The sequence below is a fragment of the Diaphorina citri genome, unplaced genomic scaffold, assembly GCF_000475195.1.
Source record: "Diaphorina citri unplaced genomic scaffold, Diaci psyllid genome assembly version 1.1 scaffold242, whole genome shotgun sequence".
Classification (NCBI taxonomy): Eukaryota; Metazoa; Arthropoda; class Insecta; order Hemiptera; family Psyllidae; genus Diaphorina; species Diaphorina citri.
The window spans coordinates 211695-223752 of record NW_007377679.1 but is presented as its reverse complement, the minus strand read 5'-3'; the positions used below and the strand labels follow the sequence as shown (position 1 = coordinate 223752).

General features: G+C 35.5%; 1 protein-coding gene across 1 annotated transcript in view; it reads right to left on the bottom strand.

Annotated features, from left to right (window-relative positions):
- Nucleotides 1-6179: 6179 nt before the first annotated feature.
- The window catches only part of LOC103506529, a 119287-nt gene continuing 113408 nt past the window's right edge, over nt 6180-12058 (bottom strand). The window contains exon 4 of the mRNA XM_008470918.3: nt 6180-7147. Coding sequence (XP_008469140.1) covers nt 6342-7147 — 806 coding nt within the window. The 3' untranslated portion in view covers nt 6180-6341. The remainder of the gene's footprint in view (nt 7148-12058) is intronic.

Genomic DNA, 12058 nt, shown 5'->3' with positions numbered 1-12058 from the left:
TGGTAATGTTACTAATGTTTCCCATTACCTGTCGAGTTCCTTGCAGCGTTGATAGCACCTGATACCTCAGCTTACGTACTGGATAAAGTGGTAGATTATTGGATATATGAGCCTGACAAGATTCCTATCTTATCCACTAATAAAACATCGGTGATATTAGAAACAAAAAAGTATAAGGAAAGTAAAAATCACCTCGTTTTTTTTTTGGTCTTAGTTCAGTCAAAGTGGGACTATTTTACGGGTTTATTACGAAAGAAACTTAATAAATTTTATCAAATCTTTTTTTTTGCTCCTAATGTCGTTCTTCTTCTTCTTCTTCTTCTTCTTTTCAGGAAAAAAAGGCCTATGACTGATTTATTATTTATTAAGCAGTGTCCACAAATCCACACATAGTCGACCATGTCGATTGATGGTAAATCGACGAGGTAAAGAGGTAAATCTATGTTGTCCAGGCAGTATATAATAATAGTGCTTATTTATACTGCTCGCATAGGACTGAAAAGTCCCTTTACTCCAGCAGTAGGATACTAATATTATTGTGGTCGAATTCTCAAATTATATTGAGGATAACCTTCTTTTCAGGAAAAAAAGGCCTATGACTGATTTATTATTTATTAAGCAGTGTCCACAAATCCACACATACCTAGTCGACCCTGTCGATTGATGGTAAATCGACGAGGTAAAGAGGTAAATCTATGTTGTCCAGGCAGTATATGGTTCCAGTTGACATCGATCCACGGCGTCGACTATGTTTGGACATACCGTTAGAGTTCTTCAGGTTCCAAAGAAGCGCTGCTTAGCATCTTCCATGGAGCAAAGCCACTGCTTAGCAACACCATAGAATCTCCTAATAAAGAACTCATTGGCTGGACTAATTTCTCAGGATTGAATGAGATCACTAAGATTTTTTCTCTTAATTATAATAAATTCAGATCGTCATCGCTCGCTGCTAATAATCAAAAACCTGAAAACCGGTCTTGTTTCTTAAGAATGGTTGTGATTCAGATTTTTAGTCCTTGCCGAGACTCAAGAGTCCTTAGTGTCAGATAATATCAGGACTGATCAGTTCAACAAGAGCAGAATTGTTTGAGAATTCGGATGGAAACCAAGTCCGAAAATAAGCTTGAGGAATAGAACTGGGGTCACTGAAAAGAGGTGTCATATTTTTGGTCCTCCGTAGCCGGAGATTATTGTAATTATTCATAGTTTTTTTTCTATTAATAAAGTAGAAAGTAAATTTCTATGCTACCTAAATGAGAAGAAAGTGATATGTTGAACCTCAAGAAACCCTATAGATTGAAAGTGGTACTTATCAGCTATCTACAAAAATCTACACATGTACATATTTGTATGGTTGCATATTTAGCATAAAAATCGTTTGGTATACTAATTATTTCATTTGGTTTTATCGGAGCTCTAGGCATCTTGCTTTTCTATTAATAAAGTAGAAAGTAAATTTCTATGCTACCTAAATGAGAAGAAAGTGATTTGTTGAACCTCAAGAAACCCTATAGATTGGAAGTGGTACTTATCAGCTATCTACAAAAATCTACACATGTACATATTTGTATGGTTGCATATTTAGCATAAAAATCGTTTGGTATACTAATTATTTCATTTGGTTTTATCGGAGCTCTAGGCATCTTGCTTCTAATTCTGTGATTATACGTTCAAAGTGTTAATATGGAACTGTTAGTAGGTAGTACTTTTACCCGACCTGTTTCTTTGGAAGTACCTTATCAAATTAACATGGTATGTGTATATGGCTTAATTGTAGGTGTAAATACAGACTAGCTTTAGTACTATCCATGCATCTTGCTTCTAATCCTGTGATTATACGTTCAAAGTGTTAATATTGAACTGTTAGTAGGTAGTACTTTTACCCGACCTGTTTCTTTAGAAGTACCTTATCAAATTAACATTATGCGTATATGGCTTAATTGTAGGTGTAAATACAGACTAGTTTTAGTACTATCCACAGGCGGAATCATTAAGGTAACCATTAGGCGAGGTAAAGGTTGCAATCAGGTGAGCTTTCAGTCTAATCCTGGGTGGCGTAGTGATGATGTTCGCTTGGTAAACACGAGGGCCGTGGATTCAACTTCCGCCGAGGCGCGAAATTTTATTATCCTTAAATTTAGAATTTGAACACAATAACAGAGCCCTCAGGGTAAGGTGGTAGAGAAAGTGATGATGTTCGCTTGGTAAACACGAGGGCCGTGGATTCAACCTCCGTCGAGGCGCGAAATTTTATTATCCTTAAATTTAGAATTTGAACACAATAACAGAGCCCTCAGGGTAAGGTGGTAGAGAACGCCTCCAGCGTTAAAGCCGCCTAGTGATTACCTTCTCTGAAGAGTCCATTTTATTACAATCGTCACGCCTTTAGCAAACAGGCGACCCGCTGAAATTGTTGAAAGAGTGAAAAATCAACACAGAGGCGTTTTTTGTTTTCAGAGTTTATAAATAATAAAAAATAACTATATTTTAATAAATGTAATAATATAATAATGAACTTACAAATAAATAAAAAATAAAAAGGTTTCGCGCTTTTCCATTCTCATTTCAAAATTTATTTTGACTATCCAAATTCAAATATGGGTGATTATTGTAAAGTGGGAGGTGAGGATTTAGCAATAGGTCAAACATATGATTTCTTTTCTGCGTGTGTTTGAATGATTCTGGTCTGAGAAATTACAGAAACAAATAAAAAATGACCCTCATTCATCTTGGGAGATAAAAAAATTAACATTTGAAATTTTGAATGCAATCTTTGTGACGTGATCAAATGTCAATGAAAAGATCTGTGGACTCTGTGGTGCAATTTGAGGATACTGTACTCCTATTCTCTTGCAATAAATAATTTCTTCTTGTTTTCAAAACTAGACTGGCACTTGGGCATTTCAGTCAAAACTGTTTGGAGCAAATCAAACCAAATCAAATTGAAATGAGAAGACAAAAACGGAAAAAAAATAAAGATAACTAAAAAAGAAGTAAAAATCATAATAAATTAACTAAGCGAATTAATAATCCCCTTAACATAAATTTATTTTTTAACTCTATCTAAAAAATATAGTAAAAATAACTTCTTATTATTTTTTTAATAATTCTATTTTTTCATATACTTAACCTGAGCTTCTTTTGATATATTTTTTGAAATACCTACAATGTTTCTGATAGATGGCATTTGAAAAAAAAAAAAAAAAAAAAAAAAAAAAAAAAAACTAAAAAAGAAGTGTACACAAAAAGGGGGAAGGAAAAATACCACTAGAGATCAAATTACAATAGAGACGCATAATAATGAATTTTAGAAATAATGGTTTAACGGTGTTAATAAACTCAAGGATAACAATTGGTAAAACCTGATATCTTTTCCGATGTGGTATGTTCACACAAATTCGAATTTCCATCACGAATGCTCGAAAATGAAGTTCCATGTCACTGAGAGTAAGAGCAATAGGACATGAAATATTGGTTCAGACACACTCGAATAATCGGGTTTCACTATCAAATTTGTTAATGCTTAAAATAAAACCTACCTAATTGCGCCAAAAATATTCTCAATAATTTACTTAAAAGAACCCAATAACTTTTTTCTAGTTCTATTTTAATTAGCCAATCAAGGCGCGGTTCATTTCCAAGAACAAGAATAATTCTCCAGTGATAATTTCTTAATGTCGAGAAATTTATTACTTGTGAATTTTCAATTATTGTTTTTTATTGACCTCTTTTTCAGCACATAAACGCAAGAAAAATCATAAAAATTAGCAATGTAATTACCGGTAATTTAATAGTGTTCCGGAGATGTTTTTGCAATGTCGTTTTCTAATTAAATTGTTTATTTAATTGCTCAATTACAAAAAGAGGATTTTGATGATGTATTTCCAGAATTTTATATTTGGCGTCGAAATAAGGAGCAAGAACACAACAATGGGTATTAAACCTTTTTGGGAAACCAGCTCGTTTTTTTTTTTTTTTTTAAATGCACAACTTCACCGGTTAAAAAAAAAAAAAGATTCAGAGAGAAATTTCAAAGTTAACCAGAAAATCCAACTGATAAAAAACAAAATGAATGAAAAAAATATGAATGCTAACAAAAACAAGAAAACTAAATGAAAAGTCCTAACAGGGGAAAATTCTGTCGAGAAAACTGGGTCCAACATTACATTTGCTATTTTGAAGGGGCACACCCGTCTCTAAAAACCTTGGCAGTTATAGAGTAAAGCTAAACAACTAAAAGACAGCCCCAAAAAAGATTCTTCGATTCGTATGATTTTCATTTACAGTCTTAACATCTAGATTTTGTGAGGATGAATGCTAACAAAAACAAGAAAACTAAATGAAAAGTCCTAACAGGGGAAAATTCTGTCGAGAAAACTGGGTCCAACATTACATTTGTTATTTTGAAGGGGCACACCCGTCCCTAAAAACCTTGGCAGTTATAGAGTGAAGCTAAAACAACTAAAAGATAGCCCCAAAAAAGATTCTTCGATTCGTATGATTTTCATTTACAGTCTTAACATCTAGATTTTGTGAGCAAGAGAATTTCTTTGACATAAGAATTGAACGAGATATTAGTTGTGATTTCGGATTTGACTGAATGAATGGTGGGCATTTTTAGCCTGTCCTTCCTTTTTCGGAGTCAGGATGGACCTCTGTTCAGGGCAACCGAGCCAGTGGGATAACTGCTAAAACAAGGCAATTCCTGTGATCCAACACGGTATTTCAATAATATTTTCTCGACAAAATTCCCTATCATCTAAAACCTTATCTATGAACACACCCCAAATTGCATTGATTTTTTATTAAAATTAAGAAGAAAACTAAAAAATAAAAAGAAATTCCTCAGTGTTTCTAATCGTGCAATTAAAAGAGTTATGTTTCAAGAACACACCCCAAATTGCATTGATTTTTTATTAAAATTAAGAAGAAAACTAAAAAATAAAAAGAAATTCCTCAGTGTTTCTAATCTTGTAATTAAAAGAGTTATGTTTCAAACTCCCTCTCTTATCTATGAACACACCCCAAATTGCATTGATTTTTTATTAAAATTAAGAAGAAAACTAAAAAATAAAAAGAAATTCCTCAGTGTTTATGTTTCAAACTCCCTCCCTTTGGTAACATTTGAGTTCATACATCATAATGCTTTCTGAATACTACACGTTTTGTAAGACATATGTTGATTGTTGAAACCTTCTAGGAAAATGCTTTAGCCCTCACACTTTGGACGAAATGAAACTTTCAGAAAAAAGAAGAAAAGAAATTAGAAAGTATTGTAATGTTTCAAACTTTCTCCCTTTGGTAACATTTGAGTTCATACATCATAATGCTTTCTGAATACTACACGTTTTGTAAGAAATATGTTGATTGTTGAAACATTCTAGGAAAATACTTTAGCCCTCACACTTTGGACGAAATGAAACTTTCAGAAAAAAGAAGAAAAGAAATTAGAAAATATTGTCAACTTAGAAAAATTATAAATAGGTGTTTATTTTATTTGAGGTAGGATGGTGTTGTATTCTTACTTCATTCCAGGTCCTCTGAAATAAGAGGATGCCAAAATAACTAGCAGTTGTGATTTGACTTCACTTTTAGGATGGTGTTGTATTCTTACTTCATTCCAGGTCCTCTGAAATAAGAGGATGCCAAAATAACTAGCAGTTGTGATTTGACTTCACTTGAATGGACATAAATCATTTGGTTGTGCACCGAAAAATTATCAAAAGATTGGCTCCGAACAGAATGCACAACTTCACTTTAATGGACATAAATCATTTGGTTGTGCACCGAAAAATTATCAAAAGATTGGCTCCGAACAGAATGCACGCACAAGTTGAAGCTTTCAGAAGCTATTGCCAATTAAAATCATTAAATTTCTTGGAAAAAAATCAAACATTTTTTGTTACCAAATTCTTTCCAGAGATGTGCACAACTTTTTTTGGGACACTTTTTGTGCTGATTTAGCCCGAGGGCAGTTGGAAGTTGCACGAAAATACGAGTCTAATCACTGACTGCTTCAAATTTGAAATTAATGGCTGTTTACACTTTTGTTAATTTAATATAAGGAAGATGATGTTAAAATACCGAGGACAACAGACTTCAATCTAGCCCTACAAGTCGTATTCCAAGTCAAAGAATGTGAACAAAGTTGCAAGATGATAAAATAATGTACATGTTATGTTGTTTGAATATCTGTCAATTTATGCAAAGTTGTTCGTTAGCATAATATTCAGGTTCATTAATGAAAAACACGAAATTTCGATTTTGTTTCGATTTTCACGAATGTTTGAAGTAGCAGCGTCCGAGTGCTATGAGCTGTGGTGTTCTCAAGGGTGGTGATGTTAGTGGTTCAGGTAGGAGACATTCTTCTCGTAGAACAAATGTCTCAGAGGAGCCACAGCATTGCGAAGTCTCGCCTGTTCTCGTCTCAACTCTTCCGCTTGTTTGGATTGCATCTTCGACTTGTAGGAGAGTTCATTACATAAGGCTTCGGCCTCGTTGAGGATTTGAACTTTGGGTGCACGCTTCTTGTTCTGCAAGTTGGGTATCAATTCCCGCAGCTCCTCGAACAGATTTCTCAAGTCCACGCGACGCTTTCGTTCCATGTTGTTGTGGAACTTCCTCTTCTCTGGTAACAAATCAATTCGGTACGGCTTCTTCTTCTTCACATCCGTCTTCATCTCTGCCAAGTACTGCTTCTTGTAGTCCTCGTAATTTCTCTTGTTATTACTATTAGCGAACGTGGTGGTCGCTCTGCTAAAGTTTGACTTGGATTGGTTCTTGTTTAGATATGAACTGCTGCTGCTGTTCTTCTTACTCTTTTTCTTGGCAGGTTTTCGGCCGCGCTTTTTACTACTGCTCGCGGACTTCTTGATGACTTTGGCAACATTGCGTTGTAACTCTTCGTAGGTGTCCAAGTTATCGTACGGGTTGGTGGGGAGTGTTGACTTGATTAAACGTTTGGCGGCACTTCGCGAGCTCGCTTGCGAATGACTGAGCAGCTTACTCACAGAACTGGGTTGACTATGGTAGTTGGGGGTTGTGCTTCGGGAGGTGAGTACAGACTGGGGTGGGGTGATCAGGGTGGGCTTCTTACAGTTCTCATAGAGGTCGATATCATACAGTGACACCACGTCCACTTCTTCATCTGAAATCAAACAAGAGAAAACACTTGGGTTAGTACAAACACACTTACTAAACAAAAACACTAAGGCATAATGAAATACAATAAGGGGGATCAACATCAAGTTATATTGCATTACACAAGGAGTAAGTGACCACTATAAAAAACATGCCTATCATGACCCACCCAACAAAAACACACAATATTACACGTCAGCGTCATGACGAAACCATTCATCATCCAGACAGACAGGGATATTCCATCGCCAAGCCGTCAGCACGGGTGAGCTAACAATCCAATAAGGGGGAAAAGTAATTGACTATCATATGAAGTAATTACACCGCATAATTCTCCCCTCTAGACGGAAGAAGAGGAACGTGTTTTGTAGGGAAAATACTTTGCGGTAATTCTTTTACGGGGAAGAGGAGAGCAGGGGGAAGCGGTATAATTGAAGGCAATAAAAAAGAGGTATTATCAGACAAGAAAAAAAAAGTTGGAGTCGAGAAAAAGGAATAAAATACGAAGGCATTTAGAAAATATACGACTGCAGCAGCTGCTCACAGCGTTCTAGTTTGGGGGTTGTGTAATGTATTTCAGAAACAGCATTTCCATTTCCAGTCTAGTTTGGTCGCTTCAGCGTATTTTTTCAGCCCAATTTGGTCGTTTGACCATACTCTCAAGCATCCTTAGAAAGTCATCTTTATGGCGATGAGTCGTTCACGTTCATTCTCATCAAATTTTCACACCAAATTCTGGCGTCATCACATATACAAATGAATACGTGGTGATATATCCGACAGAATAAAAATTAAGGGGGATCAACATCAAGTTATATTGCATTACACAAGGAGTAAGTGACCACTATAAAAAACATGCCTATCATGACCCACCCAACAAGAAACACAATATTACTCGTCAGCGTCATGGCATAAGGGGGATCAACATCAAGTTATATTGCATTACACAAGGAGTAAGTGACCACTATAAAAAACATGCCTATCATGACCCACCCAACAAAAACACACAATATTACACGTCAGCGTCATGACGAGATGGTAAATACCAAAGTCCTATCGTAAATAGTTGACTTGTAAAACTTTTTCTACTTCTCTCATTATTATTTATATTGTTATCCTAGCTACCTTCTATTTCTATTCTACTCACTAACTAGAGTAGCTAGACTGAGAGCAGGTATGTATAATTTTGTACATATTATACAGTTTGTGTAAGTATTGTATGTTGGTAATTACACCGCATAATTCTCCCCTCTAGACGGAAGAAGAGGAACGTGTTTTGTAGGGAAAATACTTTGCGGTAATTCTTTTACGGGGGGAAGAGGAGAGCAGGGAGAAGCGGTATAATTGAAGGCAATAAAAAAGAGGTATTATCAGACAAGAAAAAAAAGTTGGAGTCGAGAAAAAAGAATAAAATACGAAGGCATTTAGAAAATATACGACTGCAGCAGCTGCTCACAGCGTTCTAGTTTGGGGGTTGTGTAATGTATTTCAGAAACAGCATTTCCATTTCCAGTCTTGTTTGGTCGCTTGTCCCTTCAGTTAAAACCAATATCTTAAAGTGTCCCTAAAGGAAATCAGTATTGGGCGAAGAATGAATATTTTTTCAGCCCAATTTGGTCGTTTGACCAAACTCTCAAGCGTCCTTATAAAGTCAAATTTATGGCGATGAGTCGTTCACGTTCATTCTCATCAAGTTTTCACACCAAATTCTGGCGTCATCACATATACAAATGAATACGTGGTGATATATCCGACAGAATAAAAATTCTCTGTCCAAACACACGAGCAATAATTTCTCTAACTAGACACATTAATAACGTCTTAATCTAAACGAGAAAAATAAGTTAAATATAGCCGACATTCCAACATAGATATGATAAAACATAATGAATTTAAAAAAATACTAACATGTATGCAATAATTTCTCTAACTAGACACATTAATAACGTCTTAATCTAAACGAGAAAAATAAGTTAAATATAGCCGACATTCCAACATAGATGTGATAAAACATAATGAATTTAAAAAATACTAACATGTACATTGTGCCGAAAGATACATTTCATTTCACCACAATGGCCGCGGGCGGATATCGAATCCCGGTTGTAAACTTTTGAACATATTGAAATACATGCGGAGATAATATTAAAAAACACGAACATGGAATGAAAACAGTGCAGATTTTTTGCGGCGCTCTTTTCCATCGAATCCCGGTTGTAAACTTTTGAACATATTGAAATACATGCGGAGATAATATTAAAAAACACGAACATGGAATGAAAACAGTGCAAATTTTTTGCGGCGCTCTTTCTGAGGCCAAATTTTTGGCCAAAACATCGGGAGATTAAAAGAAGAAGCCAGAAGGAACGTTTTTGCTAATCAGCTTAAGATCGAAATCATTTTAATAACCTCCGTGTCAAAAGCTGAAAGAACAGAAATCCCAACATCAAATACACGAGTACTTGTCCTTAGTGTCAGATAATATCAGGACTGATCAGTTCAACAAGAGCAGAATTGTTTGAGAATTTGGATGGAAACCAAGTCCGAAAATAAGCTTGAGGAATAGAACTGGGGTCACTGAAAAGCTCAATATGTGCATTAGGTTTACTAAAGTCCATTGACAACATGATATCATTATTTCAGAAATTATGAAGATAAAATTTACGTTTAGATAGTAAACCTCATATTGAGGCTCTACTTACTACTCAAAATAAACTTAGGAAACTATATTACCGTTTTCTCATTTCTTAATTTTATTTTACTTTTAATATATAAAAAAAACCAAGACTTAAATTTTACAGTAAAATAATTGAGCAATAAAATATAGGTTACTTTTAAAATGTAGAGTTGAATAGTTTAAACGAACGACTTTCAAATAGAATAAATAGATGATTAATGGTTACGTTTCCAAAACAGATTTCATATTCTTTTCAAAAAAACTGTCTTTTCATTCATAAAAAAAAGAAAAAAAAATACCTCAATATGTGCATTAGGTTTACTAAAGTCCATTGACAACATGATATCATTATTTCAGAAATTATGAAGATAAAATTTACGTTTAGATCGTAAACCTCATATTGAGTTTTTTTTTTTTTACACAGAACTTGTTTGTTTTCAATATTTTTCTCGTCTTATATTTAATCAATCTCAGATATGAAATATTTTTCCTACCAGAGCAATATATTCAATCTTTTGGATATATTAATTAACTGATCATTTCTACACCAGATCGAAATCATTTTAATAACCTCCGTGTCAAAAGCTGAAAGAACAGAAATCCCAACATCAAATACACGAGTACTTGATTGGCCAAAACATCGGGAGATTAAAAGAAGAAGCCAGAAGGAACGTTTTTGCTAATCAGCTTAAGATCGAAATCATTTTAATAACCTCTGTGTCAAAAGCTGAAAGAACAGAAATCCCAACATCAAATATACGAGTACTTGAAAAAAAAAAAGTAATGAACTTAAACGCCAAAGCTTTGGAGCGAAGTTGAGGTGTGTTAACATGATATATTCCATGGTGCGTTCATGTTAAAGTTAACACATGCCTTCACGAAAGCTTTTGGGTTTCCACGTGGGTTTGAACTTGTGAACTTCCGAAATTAGCGAACTAAGTTTTTGACCTGAAAGTGGCGATATTTGGCAAAACTTTGCAATCTCTGTATGTCTCGATACAAGAACCTAGTCAAGATTGAACAGGTACATAGTTTTTCAATTCTGTCTTGCGGATCGGTTTTGGGAATGTGAAGGAAATACAAGTTTTTGACCTGAAAGTGGCGATATTTGGCAAAACTTTGCAATCTCTGTATGTCTCGATACAAGAACCTAGTCAAGATTGAACAGGTAGTTTTTCAATTCTGTCTTGCGAATCGGTTTTGGGAATGTGAATGTGAAGGAAATACAAAATTCTGCAAATACTGTTTTGGGAATCCAGTCATAAGTAAAATCAATCCAGAGCAACTGTGTCAAATTAGTTCCAAAGAGGAGAATCCCAGTCAACATAACTCAAGCCACAGACATTCAGTCATAAGCAAAATCAAATAACCAGTACCAAAAGAGAAGAATTTCAAATGATCTAGAGATCTAGAGTATCCAGAGTAGAGTTATGATTCGCTATGGCTCTTCCGACAACATTAAAAGGTCTGCGAAATGTCGTAAGAGGGAGGAAGAGGAAGAAGGAATCAGAAGGGAGGGAGGGAAGGAGGAAGCAGGAGGGAGAGAGAGAAAGTAGCAAGGGAAGGATTGATGGAAGCAGGAAGTAGGAGTAGGGACACTGGGACGGGAGAGAGAGGAACTTAGGAGCTATAAACTTGGAACATAATTTTACGAGTATTATTTCCTCCTAAATGTGATGTATGTATACCGGGTTTGGTGTCGGTCGGTAGGATGATGAGATGAGTCACAAATTCCCTCTTTTGGGCAGTCTGAAGACTACAGTAAAAATGTTTCATACTCAAACACAAAAAGCCCACTCCAAGGCTTAGGTGGAGGGACAAACAGTCCTAAGGGATGAATTCAGCTTCTACGAAGCGTATCTACTTTAGACTGCTGGTATAAAAAGTTAAAAATAAAAAGTCTTTCTATGAAATTCTGCACTCTCTACAATACTGAAGGATCTACATCTCGCTTTTAAACTTTCTCATTCTGTCCTACCCTAAACAATTCTAACCCGACCCTGTGTCTCACCCCACCCTACCCTACATAATTTTACCCTATTTCTCTCCCCCCACCCTACATAATCTCACCCTTTTCATCCCAGGCACTCCTTCCAGTTTCTGTCTAGTCATTTCCCCTTTCCCTTGTCTCTCCCCTCTCCTCCCCCCCCCACACACGCCTGACTTATTGTCATGTCTGCGCCTTTTACCCCTCCCCCATTTCCATCACCTCCTCCTCAGATCGTAAGAGCGGTTCCGCAG